The 21,168-nt window shown below is 37.5% G+C and overlaps 1 protein-coding gene across 1 annotated transcript in view; it reads right to left on the bottom strand.

The window, feature by feature from the left end:
- The window catches only part of LOC103808265 (transient receptor potential cation channel subfamily M member 3-like), a 34,361-nt gene extending 13,423 nt beyond the window's left edge, over nt 1–20,938 (bottom strand). The window contains exons 1-5 of the mRNA XM_009081036.1: nt 20,915–20,938; nt 19,053–19,193; nt 14,120–14,248; nt 11,449–11,700; nt 6,195–6,369 (exon numbers count right to left, since the gene is read on the bottom strand). Coding sequence (XP_009079284.1) covers nt 6,195–6,369; nt 11,449–11,700; nt 14,120–14,248; nt 19,053–19,193; nt 20,915–20,938 — 721 coding nt within the window. The remainder of the gene's footprint in view (nt 1–6,194; nt 6,370–11,448; nt 11,701–14,119; nt 14,249–19,052; nt 19,194–20,914) is intronic.
- Between the last annotated feature and the right edge of the window lie 230 nt (nt 20,939–21,168).

Raw genomic sequence — 21,168 nt, 5'->3', positions numbered from 1 at the left:
ACATTGGGATGTTCAGTAACTCTTGCTATCAGCATTCAATGTGAGATTTACATTTCTGTGTGGAAACACTAACTTGCTCACATATAGAGTCAGGTCTGAGAAGTACAACAGAAGACAGTACCAAACCCTGTCATGATTTCACTGGTAATGGAACAATCACTGTAACAGTTGATGAAACCTATTGTCCTTTTGTGTGCTGAAGAACAGAAGAAATAATGTCTTTTGTAGTAATGAGAGCAATTTGTGGAAAGTATATTTTCAACTATAATCAGTGAGATCAAAAACTCAGCTCCAAGTCTGGTTACAGTTCTGTTAACCTGTTTTTTTCCTAAAAACCTTCAGAATTTAATCTGGAAAAAAATTCAGCTTTGACAGCTAACAGGACAAAAATACTTTATCAGCTCTACTTGCCTATAACAGAATATTTATGTTCATTTATGACAGACAGTGATGACCATATTAGACTTCCTATGTAGACAAGCTCCCACAGTCTATTCTGGTCATCCATATATGTTCAACTTGTTCTGAAAGTTTGCAACAGTTTTTCTCTTTTGCATGTTCTGTTGTTGGAACATGTTTTAAATAAAACAGGAACACCAATCCCTTGCCTTACTTTAAGAAGAATTAAACCACTGCTTAATCTTCACATCTTCAGCTGCATGAGAAAATGTGTGATGTGTGTCCAAAATTCAGAAACCTGCATTCCACTGCACATCATTAAGCATCTTCTTTCATCTTTAAACTGTAAGATTAATTTTACAGGATTTTCCCTTCTACTATTAATTAAAAGTTTGTTTAAAACAATTACTCCCAGGAAACATGAAAGAAAAATTTCTGTGAAAAAGGACAGAAGACTGGTATGAGGCTGAAAAGTTTCAATGATATACTTTTTAGATAACGACAATATTGTTTACATTTAAGAAATTAGAGTTTGTTCGTAGGTTGTGAGAAGACTTTGTTACAGTAACCTGGGACAGTTTGCCTCCCCATCCAAGTATGCAGAGTCCTAAGCATGTCTTGTCCCGTTATGGTAACCTGGAGTAGCTCACTTCCCCCCACCTTCCATCTGCACGTACACCTCCAAGGGCACCAATGTGATGGCCAGCTGTGGATCTCAGAATTCAGACAATGGCACCTGCACTGTATCAACAAGTTCACTAATGAGCAGAACAGAACATTGCACATGCGTGGTTCTCTAATGAGCTCAAGTCTGGTTACTCAGCCCTGAGGTGCTTTTCCTTGAGTCTCCCCCTCAGGGAGGGCTTCAGTGCATTCGGTTCCCTTTTGATTAGTTTTGGGGTCCCAGGGCTCCCACTGTGGCAATGCTACACTTTCCACAAAGCCAAAGTTTTCGCTTGCTGTGTGCTGTGCCTCATCCCAGGAATTTGCACCTGCCTTTCATGTGCAACATGGTTTGACCATTTTATTTATTTTTGGAGAAATGAAGTAATTTTTGTAGTATATGCAGTAACATACTGTGATAAGAAACTTTTTCAAAGCAAAATTTAACATCTATGAAAACTTACTTATCTGTTTCACTTCATAGCCTTGTTGTAACAAAAATTGCGAGTACTTCTAATGAAGTGATGTGCTGAAGCAAATTCTGTTTGCATAGCAATATGACAATCTCAGGTAACTGAAAAACTCAACCACTCTAATACCTACTGGCCATTGGATAAATGATAGATATTATGTCCTGAACTTAGGCTGTAGAAAATAGCAAGTGGTTGAAGTTTTAACTGAAGTTACATGCATTAACATTTCATCCTGACATATGTAGATGTATGGGCCTTTCTTGCTACCTAACCCTTGCTCTTTCCTGGCCAGAAAACAGCTGCAAAGCAAACAACAATAACCCATACCTCTGTGGGTTTCTGGCCTAAACAGAGGCAGGGCAGGGCTCAGGAAGAATTTGTTTCCCTGCTGCAATTACTGTCATGACTTGGGCACTGCTCCTTTGTCACTGAATAGCTTTTTGCCTTTGATGAAAACTTCTTATGTAAAAATGAATACCACTTTTACAATACAAGTTGAATTGTTTGATATCACAAGGAACTGTGCAATGTTATCCTATGACCACTATTCTAAATAGTATAGAAATCAATAAGTGTGGCTAACTAACAAACCAAGATATCTTTTTTTTTTTCTTGTTTTTAATTCAAGTCTGGATATTTTAAATGAACTTTCATCACCCTGTTTATGAGTATATAGGCACCTTCCAATTTTGATCAACAAGCTGAAGGATGTGAAAGCATTTTACAATTTTTGAATCAAATGTCAAAGCAACTTACCAGCTTGCCAGGCTGGTAAATAGTGAAAAAAAAATGGTAAGTGAGCTGCCTAGAGCTGCTCACTTCTTTACTGATGAAGAAAATATTGTAATCTGTGAACTCTGAATCTCATACAATCACTCTACTCAGCAGTAGAAGCTTTCAGGCAGTGGAATAGTGACCTATTACTTCAAAAAAGAGGCTTTAACTACAGTATCCTGAGCTTACTTGTTGTTTCTTGTCCTAGGCCACATGAAAAATGACTTTGAGTGTCTCTTCAATCTGCTGGTATTTTAATCATAATTTCTAGTAAATCCCTTTAATTTTCTTGTTCTTTCTAGGGCTTTCTTCCTCCTCCTCCCCCCATTAAAAATATACAAACAAATGGAACCCAAAATACAACTTTTGGGGTGCCAGGATAGGTAATAGTGCTGCAAGTCAGGCCAGTGAGATCTTCAGAATGGTTTGTAGGCTGTGCACAAATTTTATCCAGTGCCTTTGTCTAACAACATTAAAATATTGCCACAGGTATGAATGAGTCTCTTTTATGCAAAGCTATTCTGTTTTTTCTAATTTCAGAATGACCCATGTAAACGACAGGCCTCACCAGAAGCTCCTATGGAGTCATGAAAAGCATGTAACCTGTAAGATTATGAAGAGTTTAGTATAAAACTTTCATTTATACTAAGAAACATTCAATAACTTTTAAAAAATTAATCTAACAGACTAGGATATTTAAATAATTTTTTAAAATCCTTTTGTAGTAATTAGACTTCCCTCTGAAATTCACTGGATAATTAAAACCTGTGTATAATTGTCTCTCATCTTCTGAAACAACTGCATTCTGGTTACTTGATATTCCTCCAATACAAACTAAGTAGGCTTTTTCTAAAAAACAAACACAGCTTAGACTGATCTTCAAATTCCAGATGGCACTTTAAGCCAGCTGATGGTACTGTCAGCTGGTAAGGAAAGCCGTATAGAAATCTGACATGCGAGACACCAGGCAAAACTGGAAAACTGCTCAAACCAAAAAACCCAAACCCACATTGGCCAACAGCGTACTCAGTTGCTTTGCCTTTTGAACATAGGAAAAAGTGATGTCTGATGCTCATTTTCTACAGGTGACCATCATTTCTTGAGTTGCCATTTGTATCATCAATCTACATTTTTTTAACCAAGCAAACTCACCTTTCCCCTTCAGTATTTCTTACATATTTCCATATCCATAGTATTGTGGAGGGACAGTTAATTTCATAAGGTGAAAACAAAGTTCTTTGCATGTGACAACTGTGCTTTGATTTTTTTGGCTAAAATTGGCAGCAATAGTGCCAATGTGAGGTGAATAGAGGGAGAAATTTTACTGTGTTTGTGGATTTCCTTCTGGACAGGCATTCACTAAAGCAGCTAAGTGGTTGGCTGCTGCCCTATACATCCCATCAGGTAGCACAAGGCTCAGATGGCTTAGGAAAATCAGCCTAAAAGTTACAGTTGTACATATCATTACCAGTTCCCTGACCCAGATCCTCTTTCCTCCCCCAGCTATCAGTGGATAATAATATATCTTTATTCAACTACATAAATTGATTTGATAAGTTTTTTCAATTTATCAAGCTCTCATTATTAGTCCTTTCCTGAAATATATTAATGTTTCATTTTCCAGCCTTTAAAGAATTCATAAATTTGATTAGCGTAGTGTCTTCTTTCAGTTCTCCAGTCTAAGCCTTTATCTGAATCCCAAAAGTTGCCTACTGGGATTTTCTAGGACCAAGTCAAAACGCAATAGCCCAAGGTGGCTTCAGACATTACTGATGTTACACCTGGAGTGTTATTTTGACTGGCTGCACTTTTACATGAAGTGCCTTGAATAATCCCAGATCTTTACATATTTCCAAAGGCTATTTCAGGTAATAGTTGAAGGAACAATATGGTCAATAAATGTCAATTGTGCCTCCTTTGTTTATAGACCATACTCTACTAATTTCCTGCTCAAAGACCTGGAGGAAGACCATTATGATTGAACTGTGATGGTAAAGTCAGTGTTTTTTCCCTATTCCCCAAGCCCTTATACAGCTGGGGTGTGGACTTCGTGGGTAACTGGAACTGAAAGGGCACCAGGAATTCAGGAGGTCTCCATTGTTAGCAGCAGTCAGTCTTACCCATGTTACTGTCTGTGATTGTTCCCCAGCACTGTTTATGTTCTTAATTTTCAGAAACTTCATTCAAGAATTGCTTAAGATGGCCATTCTAGTTCTACATCTTTTTTTATGAAGCATCTGCTTAAATACTATGCTTCTTTCAAAGACACTTCAGTTTCTTAAGTTTCCAGGTTATACACTATATTCAGCCCTTCACTAAAAAAAATTAAAAATAACGAGAACACTTTATTCAGACAATTGTCATGTTTGTGGCACTGCGGTAGTTAGTGCAGTATCAGTAAGTGGCCACTTGTAGAGGGACAGACAGAATTCTGCTTGTGGAAGGAAGTCATAGCTTAATGGTACAAACATTTATTGCTCTATAATGCTTTCAGAGCAAGATGAAGTTTTATATCCCCAGCTATTATGCCTTTGCAATTAAATGAATTTTTAAAAGTAAAAGAAAATGGAAAAGGATAAAAATGAGGGAACTGGGTAAAGAGTGAAACATAGTGAGAAGTGTTAGGATTTTAGGTATTTACTTCTTTGAATACCATTCTGTCTCCAAAAACAAAGTGGAGAAGTAAACATGAAAAGGAGGTTTCATCTGTATCCACAATAATGACTCTGTGCTAGCTAGGAAGAAAAAATGAAGAAGGAACTGCTAAAATATCTGCCATGTATACATCTGCCCATCTAAAACTATGTTAAACTGAGGGGATTATTAGTGATACATATGCATTTATCACCTTTAATCTACTCAGGATAAATCAACACCTTTTTTTCATTCAAACTTGCTCAACATTGAACAATCAACAAATAAATTTGGAAACACACTACCCTTTCCTAAGGTGGTACATAGGATGAAAAGAAATATCCTGAACAGAGTTTTAATGGATACCATCTGTCACAGGAAAAGATACTGACTTTCAAATGCTACCAGGGTTTACATATACTTAAGTAGGAATGATGAACATCAGCTGAATGACAGTGTTTGCAAAAGATACATTGTTGGTGATTCATCCATCACATCAGTTCTCATGACTAGCTCCATCCTTTGGTATAATGAACTGAGTGGCACCAGGATGTTTAATCTAAATAGAAACTCAGCATTTTCCTGATCACCCACCAGATGAATCCTGAGGATACAGTATATTAAATACTGGCTTTTGTTCTGTTTTAACTGATGTAAGCACAGTCTGGTCTTCCAATAAATAAATACAGCAATATTCTAATCTGTTCCCAAAAAACTGCATTACATGGGTGAATGTAAAGTTGGTGGCAGTAAGTAGGTAACAGAGAAAAAAACCTCATTGGATTAGATCCTCATGAAATACAGGAGCTGAAAGTTCTAACCCAGTAATATTAGACAAGATGGTCAGCATGAGGTTAGATAAAAAGTATTCAGGTCTAAAATCAAACTATGAGAAAAAGAAAGAAGTGCCCTTTTCTGTCCCAGGTATACCACAAAACTCATGGTGGACACCTGGGAGGGAAACCCTCTCACCAAGCTGGTAAAAAGGAGTAATTTAAAACATTCTTTATATGCAAGATAATTTAGCATTACAGATTGTCAGTTAAAAGACTGCAAAGTGATGCCAGAAGCATGTTCTGAAACTGACACCCCAGTTTTAGCTGAATACATATTTTTTTGACCATTCTCTATGTTGAAGGAGTTCCTCTATCTGGAGCCATTTATTGAACAAACACACATCATCTAATAGGACATCATCCGATCCAAGCTGGATACCTTACTTTGAAATATGAGAATCATAAACTTGCTTACGGTCTATTTGGTCTGCGAACACTTCCCCGTAGATCATCCAATAAGGCATGTAAAAAATGTTTTTCGCCAACTTCCATGAAGGCTCCTCATTGGGGAAGAGAATAGCCTGTCTTGCAACACCAAAGCTCATCAGAACCACCAACATGATAATGACAAAGTACATCATGTCTATCATCTGAATGTAATGATAAGAGAGAGAAACAGAGAGAAGGGACAAGAATTAGAGGAACTTATTTGTCCATATTTCTATTACTATGTGCAGCAAATAAAAAGTCTGAATCTTGGAAACAGAATATTCAAAGCCAAATTTTGAAAAGCCATTCTCACTTTTACACATTAAAAATTTCTTTTTCAGAGAAGTGAAGCAGTACTATTGTGTTCTTGGGTGTACCTAGTATTGCTTGTAAGAACAATTAGAATATTATGAATCAGCATGAAAAGACAAGGTACCATCTGGTACACCGGTTGCCTCAACAAGAATATAGATTCACTGGAATCAGCAGCCTGGTCTGGGCACTGAGTGACAACTGCACCAAAGCAAAAGGTCTGACATGGATAATTTTATTCACTGGTAGTCATTGTCTTGGAGCAAAGGCAGCTGCAACTAACATAAGGAGTAATGGGTGGCAGAATGACCTGTTACTGCAACATAAGGGACACTGTAGTGGTAACCAGTGAGAAAGGAAAGCTGTGATACTGGTTGGACTGAAAATCACCTTGATGGGGGAGTCTGAAAAATGCCATATTAAAAAAAAAAAAAAAAAGAAAAAGCAGATAACACAGACAGTCAACTCTCTTCTTCTCCACTGCCAAGGGCCTCATTAACATATGCATAGGATTAACTAGGGCTTACAAACAGTACCTACTCCTTCAAAATGTTCCTGTAATAAGTGGGATAGCAATCCTAGGAGCGGCTGAACAGAGGGCAAAGATTAGAAGAGGCACCGTGCTAGAAAAGACCCTTGAGTGAGCAGAACGGTGAGCATCAAGCAGGTACAGAAGAGATGCTTTATAACCCAAAGTGAATATGAAAAAAAATGGGAGTCTTATAAGGTCTCTGGTAAGATCCCTTAAAAATTTTCACTTACAGGCTTACAGGTCTTTAGTCTTTAGGCTTGTTATGACAGAGCTGTTTTTCACAGTTCTGGATATAACTTTTGTCTCTGGCCAAAACACCACCTAAAACTCCTCTAAACCATGTAAGTTTTAATCCTTTTTTCAGTCTCTGCATTTTCTGGCTCAGCTGAAGTCAGCCTTCTTTGCAAGAGAGGCATGAAACCACCCTGCACCTCAACTATTGGTCTTATTGCTCCATGGGGGACCTGCCACAACTCAAGAGCGTGACAAGACCTAGAGGAAGAAGGACCCACTTGCAGCAGATGGATCTGGCTCTGCTGCAGGGGTTCTTCAATTTTAAAGCACAACCGGAGGGACCTGAGGTGAAAGTAACACTAGGAAAGTAACATAGAAAAGAGAGTTACAGGGAAGCAAAGAGGAAAAGGTACTCTCATGTTTACTGAGAGAAAGGCTGTAGGAGAAAGGCACCTGCAGGGTGGGGGTCTGGTAGCAGAGATTTAGGTAGGAAAGAAGGAACTGAGGACAAGTGAAAGAAAAAGTAGGGGAAAACAAAAGTCTTGAGGTCCATACAAAACAAATGAAAGGAAGAAAAAAATCCCTGGGGACATGAGAGAGGAAAAGAAATGCTTTAAAGAATTAAAAACCTGTCAAGTCAACCACCAAGACCCCTATGTTACTCAGAGCATTAGTATCTCAAGAAAATCTTCCTCAAGAGGAGGAATTCCAGATCATTGTACTTCAGAAAACATCCTGAAACTGGAAACCTGTATAATCGTATTTATTTCTTATTGCATTTAGGGAAGGAATCTGTGTGTGAAACCTGATTCCTTCTTTCTTGCCTGATGAAATTCTGTTTCATATAGAAGTATATAAAATGACATTATATAATATAATGCCTATTTTAAAGTGTCATGCAAACAAATAAACTTGAGTATTTTGTGGCAATTTAAGACAATTTCTAAAATGCTTCAAGTGTTTTGGATCAGGGATCACACAGGTTTGACATGTTGCAAGAAATGAAATCTTCAATGCCTTTATTCAAGCTGCATATTAGCTTTTCCATCCTTCAATTTGGTATCTTTTAAAACCTTAGTAACTTGTCTGAAATAAAATGAAATAGATGGGCAATTTTCCACCGACTTTAATGGGCAGTGTATCAAGCCCTTTGGCTATTTTAACAAGTCAATGGCCATTTCAGAAATTCTGGAGAACTCATTAGGCACCTATTTTAAAAAGTCATAAAACAAGGTACAGTTTTATAAATAACCTGGCTCTATTTACCTTTTTGTATTTGCAGAAAAGCTAAGAAAATGTAGACATTTCTGCACATTAAGAGAACAAATATACCTTTGACTGCCTTGACATTCCAGTGATCTCATTTCATTCCCAAAGAAAAGGGAAGTAAATCTCTCACTGTGCAGAGATCAGAAAAGCACATTATAACAAGCATATCTTATTCCTGAAATTAGTAGATAATAATAAACTTGAACATTCCGTTTCCTCCTTGTATCTTCAACCTTGCTTTAGCCCATTGCTTTTAAACCACTCAAGCCCATTCTTGCCCCTTGCTTAATTTTACTTGCATATTTGTTCACATTGCCCAGAGGTAAAACTTACTGTGGCTATTTTGTTGGCTGCAATGTAGAGTCAGGTGAAGAGAAAGTTCCTTAATATTGGAAAGATAGAAAGAGACATACTTCTCCTCCTGAGTCTAAAATTTACTCACAATAGAAGGTCAGGAAAAAAGCTCAGGCATTAAATGTGGTCTGTTGAGGACCTCAGTAGCTCTGATGGGCTTACTCTGTTGAAATATGTATAACCAGCTTGATGCTCTTCATAGCACTGAATAGGACATGCATGACCATTCAGAATACAGAACACAAGGAGGTAAACTGACATGTACTTTAAAAAAAATATTTCAGGGAGTCCATTGCAGCACAGAGTCTGCAGGTGCAACTCCCAGGGAAGTCTGTGCATGAGCTGGACATTGCACAAGAGAATAAGTTGATTAAAAAAATACATTTGAGAGGCAAATTTGTGTAACTCAAACCAGTAGGGCATTGCATGTGTGGGCAAAGGGGATGCATCAGACTTGCATGGCAAGTTGGATTAAGTACGAAAATCGAATAACAGGAAGGCACAAAATAGAAGAACTTCTGTCTTTTAACAGTTGTGCACAACTTCAGAGTACTTCGGCAGCTAAATTCAACACCCTTTAAGTGGGTGGTGAGCCTACAGAGGCTAGTGATTTTCCAGAATTTGTTTTCCACAGAAAATGGAATGAGGCTTGATTTGTTGCACATGTGAGGATGTCAAAGGAATGAAAATTGTATTACTTTACTGATTTCAGCCACTTCCTTTCTCTGTTGACCCCAGGAGAAATATAAACCATTCTCTATACTCTAGGTGGAGTTGGGCTCCTATCAGCCATCCATAACACTGGCTACTAAAAGTTTGTTATTATGGCCACTCTTTATTACTGAACTAGTGTTCACAGTGCCTGTGTTAGCACGACAGCTCTGAAACTTCTTGTGCATGGCAGGTGAGGAAAATAAAACAGCATAGAAGGGTAGTTGTTTTTTTAGCAGTTTTATACACTGTATTGTGTAAGCCCCAAGTCCCTTGATGGAGAGATGTCGTCTCAATGTGGCAGAAAAGAAACATGATAAGACAGTGTTTGTCCTTTGATCTTTGTTCCTTTCTCTGGTCCTGCCATCCTCCAACAAGAACTGTTGAGTGTTTTCACCTCTGTACTCTGGAGCTCTGCAAAACTTCATGGAAACATTCTATTGGTTTCCTTGAAGGAAGGACACTTCAAAATCCCATTTGCAGGAAATAACAATTCAACAATCACTTTCTTTTGTATTTCCCCTCTATCTCTCTCTTTTCTTTCTTTTCTTTAACTAAGCTGTTCTTTCTTTGTCAAACACACCACTGTGGGTTTGCAGGTGAAAGTTGGTATTTAGAAGGGATAAGACAATGATTCTCTGGGCTCCCTCACCCACTGGATAGGGAGCCTAAATGGGTATATATTTTTGCATTTCAGTTCACTCATTTGCATGTTCACTCAGCTTGTTGTAATTAATTCAATATCAAGGAAATATTGTAGTTCATGCATTCACATATGCTCCCTTTTCCTATGATGGTGATGAAGGAAGGTGGCTGGGTCTTTTCTTTAAGGACCATTGTAAGACAAACACAACAGACAACCTGTTTGGACTTGCTGATTATTGTCCATATAGCAATCAGACAGCAGCAGTATTTCCATTTATAAATTTACTTTTTTTTTTAACTGATTGACAGCTTCAGGGGGATTTATTCTGTTTAAAAAAACAGTCTTACATACTGAAATGCATGAAACACACGATTTACACAACAAAAGCTGGATAACTGCATGTAAAACATGAAGACAATAGCTACACGTGCAGGTATTCAAGTATCAGGGATAAGTGCGTGTGCATCTGTAAATTCAACCATTTTCTTTAACTCAAATGAGCAAAATGCTGCTTTAATGTTACATTTTTACTGAAACATAAAATGTAAAAGCCAAAAAGTCAAAAGTTACACATGTGGCAACAAGTATCTCTTGATTCCTCCTGTATGCATTTACTATTACATAAGTTATTCATATTCCTGCCATGGTGCCTACATGCCATGTGGCCAGGGGACAGAGGCTGCAGTTATGCAAATGGACTTAGCATCTCACAAGGACACACCTGAACATGAAACATGGAAGAGCATATGGATATGGAGCAAATTATATAAAGGTCACAGTCTTAATCATCACTCTTATAGTTTTGAACACACCACAACTACTGCAACACAGTCTTTGAGAGTCTCAAGGTACTAAACAACTAGACACTTTTTTTTTAACCTTAAAAACCACCTTCCTTTGCAACCTACAAACCTCCCTTGTACTTTCTGCAAATGTAGCTTAGAGGTGTAGGATGGATAGTTTTGCTGTTGAAGAGAGATCTCAGAGAAAAACAATACACCATCAGGGAGAGTCTAATCCTCATTTCTGGGAGTCTATGCTGAGGTTTTCATTCAATAAAGCTTACATGAAAATGCTAATGTGTAAAAAACCCCACAGGTACATCTGCAGAAACATAATTGTCAAAAGACACTGAGTCAAGGACCTGCTGGTAAAGCACAGGAGTACACCAAATTCTCTTACCATTTTCCCAATCATCATAACATATGGTCCCAAGTACTTGTTTACTCCAAAGATGTCTAATAACCGTATATACCAGTAAATGATGTTAACACAGTATATCACTCGTCCATCACTCCGGAGTGGCAGATCTTGCAGACGGAGCACCATCCCAACAGAGAACAGGAGGATAGCTATGAGATCAGTAACATTCCAGTACTCCTGTAGCCAAACTTTTACTTTTTGTAACAGTTTCCCAGGCTCTGACATCACTATCTGCAGGACAGAAATGAAGCGGAAAGGAGATAAACTGTCTTAATTTAAGCTTGAAGAAATCCATAATAAAGAGATAAATATATGCCACACAGGATAAAGGAAAAGGTGATAGACTCCTATCATACAAATATCTCATGTACTCTGATTTTTTTGAGAAATATTCCATTTCAACCATTCTTAGCTTGTATTGGTATGCAAGACACTTTAAAGGACAAAGAGCTCACTCATTCTAAAATCCTAATGAAATCAGAAGAAATGTATGCATATATTTCTGTTTCTCAAATTTATGAACCTTAATTACAGTCGTGGAATATAGAAAGATAGGAACAGAAAAATCACGTTTAAAGTAGCTGTTGATTTAAAGAAAATTATTCTAAAATGTGTATCAAATGGTCAAGAAATTATTAATAACCATAAAGATTTGCATTAGGAATTTAATCCAGAGAGATACCAGCTACTACTTGGACTTGGTTTGGGAAATTAAATTCCACAGTGAGCATACAGTTCACCAAAATAATTTATCTTAGCTTACAAACTTACCATCATTCTATTTGCAAGATCATTTGTGAACTTGATTGTTTTCCCAAACTACTGCTAAAATTATTCCTCAAGTGATCTTGGTGAATAATTCCTAGTGTTTAGAGAGTTAACAAGCTGTTGGTTTAACTTTTCTATATTTAGCCTAATTTGAGCAGATTTATACAGTTCCTTAAAAAGATGAATGCCATTCCTATAATTTTCTTGCAATTAATTTTTGGAATTAATTAATGGCTCATCTTCTGTGAACAATCTTCAACATTTACTTAGAAATCCATTGTGACAAATGTTCTTGAGAAACTTTTGTGGAAAGGACAATTGGGGTGAAAGATTAGACAAAAAGTGGTGCATAATTCCTGTCTCCAACCTACTACTTATTGAGCCAGAAGTGGTTTGTCTCCATCAGTGTTGCAGAATCCTCATGTGGCTACTGCCAATGTTTTTCCTTTTCTTTTGATTACTGAAGTACACTCATAGGCCACTCAAGTAGTGTGTTTTTCTCTGTTCTTTTTATTTATAATGTATAGTTCACTGTAGAGTGTCAGAAATTTCTCTTTGAAACCTAAGTGACTGTTACAAGCCCATTTTTAGTCTAGTCCTCAAAAGCATGTTCTTCAGAAAATAAAAACATAGCTGGTAACTGATTCAGCCCAGTGGTACAAAAGTGCTGTTTCAGCTGAGGTCAATGGGACTTGCACCCACTCACATCAGGGCTGAATGAGGCCTCTGGTGTAACTCTGAAATAAATGCGCATTTTGCCAAATGAAAAGGGCACAGCAATAGCTGCAAGTGGGAGTGATCATGAGGGTCAGGGATGGCAGAGCCACTTCCCTGTGTCTACAGACTGAGTGCCACCTTAAATGCTCTGTCTCTGTGTGTCTGCTTTTGCATCTTTAGGGAGACACATGCTAATGGCTGAAACAATGAGAGAAAGTTTTGAAGATTAAAAGGTAGAAATTCTATTAGGAATGCACTGCAATATTCATGTGGACCTAGCTTTTCCTACAGACTTAACTTTTGCTCCCATTACGGCTCATTTTATTTAAAGCCTTTGCATGAGATATTTGGGTAGACAGAGCAGCTGAAATTTTGAATGAACTGTTTGGCCTGGGGTGGATATTTGAACATGGGCTCTTTGGTTCTTGTGCTATCACCATGCTTCTGTGTAGATTCTGTTATACCATATTCACTTTTCCTCTGCCTGAAACACACTTCAGTTTCTGGCCCACATTTCAAGGAATTTAGCTGAGCTTTAAGATTTGTCAGAAGACCACTTTGTACTTGTGAGTGCTACTAAATGTGCATTCACATTGAAATTTGAACAGATAAATTCTCTGGGAAAAGGGAAGGAAGGAAGGAAGGAAGGAAGGAAGGAGGGAAGGAAGGAAGGAAGGAAGGAAGGAAGGAAGGAAGGAAGGAAGGAAAAGAAAGAAAGAAAGAAAGAAAGAAAGAAAGAAAGAAAGAAAGAAAGAAAGAAAGAAAGAAAGAAAGAAAGAAAGAAAGAAAGAAAGAAAGAAAGAAAGAAAGAAAGAAAGAAAGAAAGAAAGAAAGAAAGAAAGAAAGAAAGAAAGAAAGAAAGAAAGAAAGAAAGAAAGAAAGAAAGAAAGAAAGAAAGAAAGAAAGAAAGAAAGAAAGAAAGAAAGAAAGAAAGAAAGAAAGAAAGAAAGAAAGAAAGAAAAAGAAAGAAAGAAATTGTTCTTTTTAAAATGGAAGAAGATAGATCTTTTTAATGCTGCCTTTCTGAAAAAAAAGGCAATTTTATGACAAGCCCATTCATAAAAATTATACTGAGAAAAATAAAAAAACCCAAATATTAAAATAAAAAATCAAACAACCCATGCTTATTTTTCCAGTCTGTCTTTCTTATCTGGGGTCATTTTACCTCTCTCATCTTCTCTATTCCCAGAGTGAAAATGTATGAGATGACAATCCATTCCTGTATAGATGGCCAGCGATCCATCTTCACTAACACTATATAATTGAACAGCATCAAGTAGCCTATATATGCCAGCTGTAAAGAAAAATATTAATATCAATAATCAGTATATTTATATGAATGAGCCAGCTTCTTGGGTATGATTTGATATTCCTGATTCCACTGTAAGCAGAATTAAATAGGAAAAAGAACAGTAAGTGTTCAAGGCTTTCTGATAAAGCTCACATTAAATCCCATACAGTGTGGGATCTGCAAAATACATGCACAAATATACTTTCCTCCAGCTACACCTATCTCTACCAATCTGTATTAATACAGTCCCCCCGGATCATCCCAGAGTGACTGGAATTCTCATATCACTATGTCAACTACCAAACTAAGTTACTTATGTGAAGATTTCTCCCTCACCTGCTTCTAACAGCCTTTACTCCTCTAAGACCCCTCCTCTGTGTTTTTTTCCCCTGTTCACCTAGCCTAGGCTGACTCTGGCATTCCAAGTCCTTTTTGTACAATCCTTGCCTCAAGCACAAAAGGTGCTAAGTGTTGTTAGATGTCTTCCTACCCAGCGTAGGACTGACTTAACCTATACTGTGTTTCCTCCCCAAAACACTGCTACTCCTAGTTACATTGCTGCAGCAAGTAGCCAGGCATAGCCATGCATCCATTTGCCTTGCATTTTTTTGCAGGTTTTTATGACTGAATGTTTTGCTTCTCCTTCTCTAACATATCTGTCTTCCAGCCTAATTTTTGATCCAGTGGAAATTGTGTATTAAATTTCTTTTTTCTTTCTTTCTACATGCTGACCGTAATTCAATAGTCAGTCAAAAAAAAGACTGTGGTTGACACAGAATCCAACTGCCTGTCTACTTTGCCTTTCAAACAGCGGCCTTACAAGAAAATGCATCTTAAGCCAAATTTAAATCAGAGAAAAGATGACTCAGTTCTATGCATGAATATTTAGCCACCGTGGCAAAAAGCTTATTCCGTGCATCTGTATTTGAATTAGTTTTTTCTCTCTCAACTGCGTGTTACTCACAACTACTGTGCACTTGAGGTCAAATGTAAGATGAAACAACCAGAGCGGACCTTGACACTTCTGGGTGGGATTATTTCAGTGTTCAGCACATCACAGAACTTAAGAGTGCTGCTGTATTTGTTAGAGAACATCACTTCTGCTCTGTGTAAAAGCCACAGAGTTCTGGCTTTTGTTCCAGTTGCTGGCTGATGACACTGAAGAGAATTCTTTCTATTGGCCATTACTATCAGTACAGAGAAGCCAGCCAGCTGAAACACTACTTCTTGTCTGCATAAATCAGGGACGGAAATGATCTCATTTTTCTTTCAGTTGGTGATGATGAATTGCAACACCCTGGTCTAGAGACTAGCCTTCCTTTAACACTCCTAAAGGAAACAGAGAGCAATATTGACTTAGGTCAGCATATAGGGTGACAGCTGAGTCAGCAGAAACTCTGTCTGGGCAGGCAGAACACACCTCCCTAGTTGAAATACCACGTAATATAGTGCAAAAGAATAGGTGATACTGTTACCTAACACTACTCTTTTTAGACCTTATTGATTACTAATTGTCAGGAAATCTTATTCATTTGGTCTGATTCAGCAGTCTTTGGAGAGCATTAGCAGTCAGTATGGAATAGGGTCATTAAGGTTACAAAGGTGACAAAAACTGCAAGACTCTAGGAGTAACTACGTAATTTTGCTTCTTGGTTTTCTTTTGAAATGTTAGGGGGTTTTGGCTTTGGGTTTGCTGTATCGTTGGGATTTTTTTATTAATTCAAGCTTACTTAAAGTTGCAAAAAAGTTTTGCATAGCAATAGAAGAAAAATCTTGATTTATGAATAAAATGATGCTGAAACTTCTCTACTTTAACCCGAGAAACAAGCCCTTCAAATAGTGAGTGACACCCTCCTTCTCCCTCCCCAGACCTGTAACTTGCTCCTGCCTTTCAAGAGGTTGTCCTTATCTCACACTATGGTCAAACGTCAGCACATCTGCCCATGCTGGTACTCAAGATTCTTTGAAAGTGCTACCACACAAGTAGCTGAACCTTTTACATGGCTTGATAAAGGGTTAGGAGCTGCCACTGCCAGCATTGAGGGCAGTACCTGAAGAAACTAAGGAGAGGAGTGCCTGCTAAGAAGTTTCTAGAGTGGGTTGCTCTCTGACCTCCTATGGGTGCTGTCCCACTGACACAGAAAATAGCCATTATGGTAAGGGATAAACTTGGAAATTGTATCAACAAGATAGTGCTTCAAGAGGGAGATCACCCTCCTCTTCTCTGACTGTTTGCAATAATTAAATTATCATAAACTGAAGTGGTCCCAAAATGCAAAACTTAGGGCAAAGCTCTTTTGATGTTTAGAAGATGTCTCTTACCCAGGGCTCAATTCTCCCTGCAGCTTTCCTCCTCAGAAGAGGTAGAAATGGGGCCTGTTACTTCCTTCTAGCGCCTCAGTTAATGTTAGTAGTAGCAGTTGTTAAAAGGGAATGGCCATTTTCTTCTTCTCAAACTTGTGTCATGGTTTCAAATGCAGCAGCCACAAAACAGAACAGAGTAACTGGCACATGAAATTGTTGCATGTCCAGAAAGAAAGGCTAAAGATGTTTTTTTTTGGTTGAGAAAAAGTTGTTTAGCTGAGTGTCTGCTGAGCCAAAATGTTATTTACCCAAACATTCAATTTAACTCAGTCTTGTGTATTTTTAGAATAACGGTGGACGTAGCTATATAGTAATAAAGATAGGTAGATACAGAATAACCAAATTCTTTTAAATGGTATACAATAGTCAAAGGTATACTCCTTTTTCTTGGAGTTTGGACTTTGGTATGTACAATTTGGAGGATTTCTTTTGAAATCTATGATTAATATTTTTGCCTGTGGACTTGTAAAAATATGACAGGCTGTGCAATTTCAACCCTCCTCTGAAATCTGTTCTGCTTTTAGTCTCCAGGAGTTTCTTAAAATACCCAACTGGTCAAACACTGCAGCTAGAATCCACCTTAATCTGTTCTTCAAGTTCAGTGTAGCCAAGATCCAACTTCAATAAATGACCTTGATTGAGATCCCCCTCAGGACATAAAAACTGTAGGAATACGTCTAAATGGAAAAGCAATATTGATCTCTGTCTCCCATTTCAAAACTGAACAGCGAAAGCCAGGATGCTTCTTTCCATTTATAGTGTAAAGACTTTTCTGGTTGTGCATAATACATATTGCAATTGATAATGGACTAGGCTGCTGCTGAACAGTTTCTAGACTCTTTGGCCACAGAGTTTAGCAAGTAGTTACTCCAAATTGTCAAACTGTACTTATTTGCTAGCATAAGGTGTCCATGACAGTTTAGACTTGGTTGACGTGAGTTCTCAGTATTTGTAGATGTATTGCCAGGATGTCAGCAAGGCAATTTTTGTTACAAGAAGTCATCTACAGAAGGATCCATTCTTTGTGATTTGCTGTGCTTTCAGCAGAATGATGGAAAATATAACTGGGAAGGACCACCTGAAATCATCTGGCCAATTCCATTGTGCTGAGGCAGGATTAATTACAGTGTACCATAATGGACATACATTTTGATAAGATAGTTTAGAAATCAGTAATGGAAAGTCTCACACTGTTTATGACAGTACTTCTTTTAGAATTTAGAAACTTTCCTAACTTTTTATCTAGAACTATCTTGCTGCAATTCACACTGCTATTTCTTGGCCTGTTCAGCAAGGATTTGGAGCTACTTACACATATCTGAAAACAATGACATTCTTTCTGCAGTTTTTTTTTAAACAGAGAAAATAGTCTCAGTTCCTTAAATCTTTACCCTCAAGTGATGCTTTACAGACATCTTGAAACATTTTTCTTGCTCTTTTTTGTGTTCTTCAAACCAGTCCATACTTGTCACATGATGCAGAAGATGAACTGGGATAGGATATTCCTGCCAAGGAGTCTGAAAGGATTACTTTCTATGATTTCTACTTTTTTATCTTATCCTTCTACAATCTAGTGCAATTTGCAAATTTAGTAACTAATCTCTTCCCCATCATCCAAGTTTTGAATGCAATTATCAGACAGTATGTGATGTAGGAGAAAGCCTAATGGAATCCTTTCCAATCCCTGCTTCCAGCTTGATAATGAATAATTAATATCTACTCTTGAGGACTAATTGTCAAAACACTTTTTATCCACACAGTAACTTTAATATAGCAGGTATTAATTTAGCTGTGAGAAAACCCTGAGAACCTTTTGATAGTTGTTTTACTTTAGTTGAAATACATTGCATTTTTTCCCCCTGCTCCACCTATAAGGTCTGTTTCTTTCTAACACAGGGAGATTATACCAATTTGATGTATTTGAAAATTGAAAAATGTACATTACCTGCTGCTCATGTCTCATTTGCTCTGAGAGGCACACTGCAGACTAGTCAAAACACAACAATGGGAAAAAAACTTCCAAGGAAAGACGTGCTCTATCTCCTTATTTTTTTAATCTATTATTATATAATTCAATATCCCGATTTAGCCCAGCCTCTCACTGGGCTTCCTATTGGGAGCAATCCTATTGTGAATTCTCCTGTAGGGAATTCCTTTGGAGCACTGACTACAGCAAACTGCCACTTATCATTTTATGTAAAGAAAAACATACACAGTCATTCAAATTTGAACCACTAATTTCCTGAATGAAATGGTGGTCTTTAAAAGTCTTAGAAAGGTCTCCTAGTGCTAGCAGACCTCCACCAAATATTTTTATTAAGCCATTTATGGGTAAGCCCTCCAATACATGCATATGCAGACTTCAATGAAACACACAAGATGACCTTAATTCAGTTTCAGAATTTGTCCAAATATTAGTAATGTAACAGAAAAGATTTCTTACTGTGTAAAACCAAAATTTAACAATGGGAGCATTGTAGAACTCATAAATCTTTCTTCCAATGGGGATCATTCTGTGCCTGCTCTGAACTTCCTCTTCCTCTTTCTTCCTTGATGACTCTCCATTCCCTCGTCCCAACATTGCCTACAAGAAAGGACACATTTGTGTTTTGTTCTTTGTGAAAGACAAATTAAACTATTTGTTAAAAAATTTCAATAGGAAACTGTTCAAAACTTCCCTTGATTTTTAGATAAAACCAGATGACCATAGCTAGGTGTAAAATGCTTTGTTCTCAGATTATCTTTTCTTTTTTTTTGCAAGGAAGCTGCTATTTAATACTTTGAAAACCGAAAAAGCAATGCTTTGGCTTCAGCTGTCAGCTTCAGAGTGAAATTCCTGAGTGGTGGACAAAGAATGAGATGTGGAGAAGATTTCTCCTTTTTTGCTGTATGGACAGAAATATTTTTACTTGACAACAGCTTTTTGTAGCGTACTTCTATACAATAACAGAAACAGACAGAAAACAGGTTTTGGTTTTAAACAAAGAGAAGTTCATAAGGCTGAGACTGAGAGAGAACAACAGGGGAAAAGATGAGTTGGCAGTTGCTGGACTGGAAGCAACAAAGCCAGTGGCTCTTTTTGTGTTGAACACTGGATCTGTCAATGATCCCACAGTGAACTTCACATGGATGTAGATGACTGACTAGTAGAGTTCACTGCAGCATTAAGGCCTTGGATTGAAATATCCATGTATATGATTGTAGCTTATTCCACAGTGAAGTTCCAGACTGCTCATACATGGTTAGGCTTGATCTCATTGTTACCACTGCAATTCAGACCCACTGAAGAGCTATGCTGAGCTCCAGAAACATATACTTGAGAGGTCCTTGGGTATAAATGCAAACCTAACAGTCAAAAGAAGGTTATATTTTGTTTATTCTTAATTTCATGGTCAGCTGCAGAGAGGTGGAAGGAGCAACTAAGCTATATAATCACTGAAGGTCTGTCTTTGGATTTGGAGTGTAGTATGATCTATTAGATATCCATTTTGAAGCAATTATTTAGTGAAAAATAGACTAAGAGTGGATTTTAGGTCACTGTGCCCTGAGCAAGTTCTTACTGTTTAGTTTGTGGCAGTACCTTTGGATTGTGGCACATGAAAGCATTTGCAAGAACTGAGTCATGACTATCCTATCTAAGTATGCAGGGATTGCATGATGTTTAAATGCTTCTACAATGTTTTTCTATAAGCAGATGAAAGCACTTTCATGCTTTTATGTTAGGTAAAACAAACTTCTGCCATCCCTGAAGATAGCATTGTTCTCATGTGCAACCTAAAAATGAAGAAAACCTAGCCCCTAAAGAGAACATATTGTCTTTCAATAGAGGTCCTTCTTTTATATCTTTTTGTGCTCTCCGATTCAACAGAATGTTCAGCACATACTTAACTAATCAGCTTCAGGTGAGCTATCACTGCAGGAGCTGGGGATGCACTTCTCACATATTTAGAAGTAAGAATCACAATCACAATCTATCCTTTTCTTCCTTTTTCTAGCCTTATGTAGAGCTATTCTTATAGGTCTTGTTCCCAGTAATTTATAATGTTAAACTGATGACCACACTCTTTTGTATGTCAGTCAGTGTAGATATTTGTAACATTATTAGAACCATGTTTGATCCCATACCGCTCCTGCCTAATATTTCTCTTTCACTCCCTTTATGCAGTTAGTTTTTTTCTTCTGGCATTATTCTTTCCATGTGGCCCCTTATATTCTTGAATTTCACTATATAGAGATGTTGCCCTGCACATTTTTACTAAAACAAAACAAAGATTCAGGACAGAAGTATACTGCACTGAAACTAACCTGCTGAGATCCTCTCAAACCCATGGCTGCTTTGATGAAATTACCTATTTCCTTTACCTTTTAGTGCCTGAAGATTTGAAAGTTCATTTCTATATATGTATATAAACCAACGCATATTAAAAACTTAAATGTACCTCCTGTTGGCTCTCACAGAGCATATAAGCCCCCCTTAGAAGTCCATGAAGATTCTTGTAAAAAAGAAAAAAAGACAAAGTGGCTGTTAAGCAGAGGAGAAGGGTTCTTATAGATAAGCA

This window comes from Acanthisitta chloris, unplaced genomic scaffold (genome assembly GCF_000695815.1).
Source record: "Acanthisitta chloris isolate BGI_N310 unplaced genomic scaffold, ASM69581v1 scaffold43498, whole genome shotgun sequence".
In the NCBI taxonomy this organism is placed as follows: Eukaryota; Metazoa; Chordata; class Aves; order Passeriformes; family Acanthisittidae; genus Acanthisitta; species Acanthisitta chloris.
Note: the sequence above shows the minus strand (reverse complement) of the source record. Positions and strands in the feature narration are given on the sequence as shown.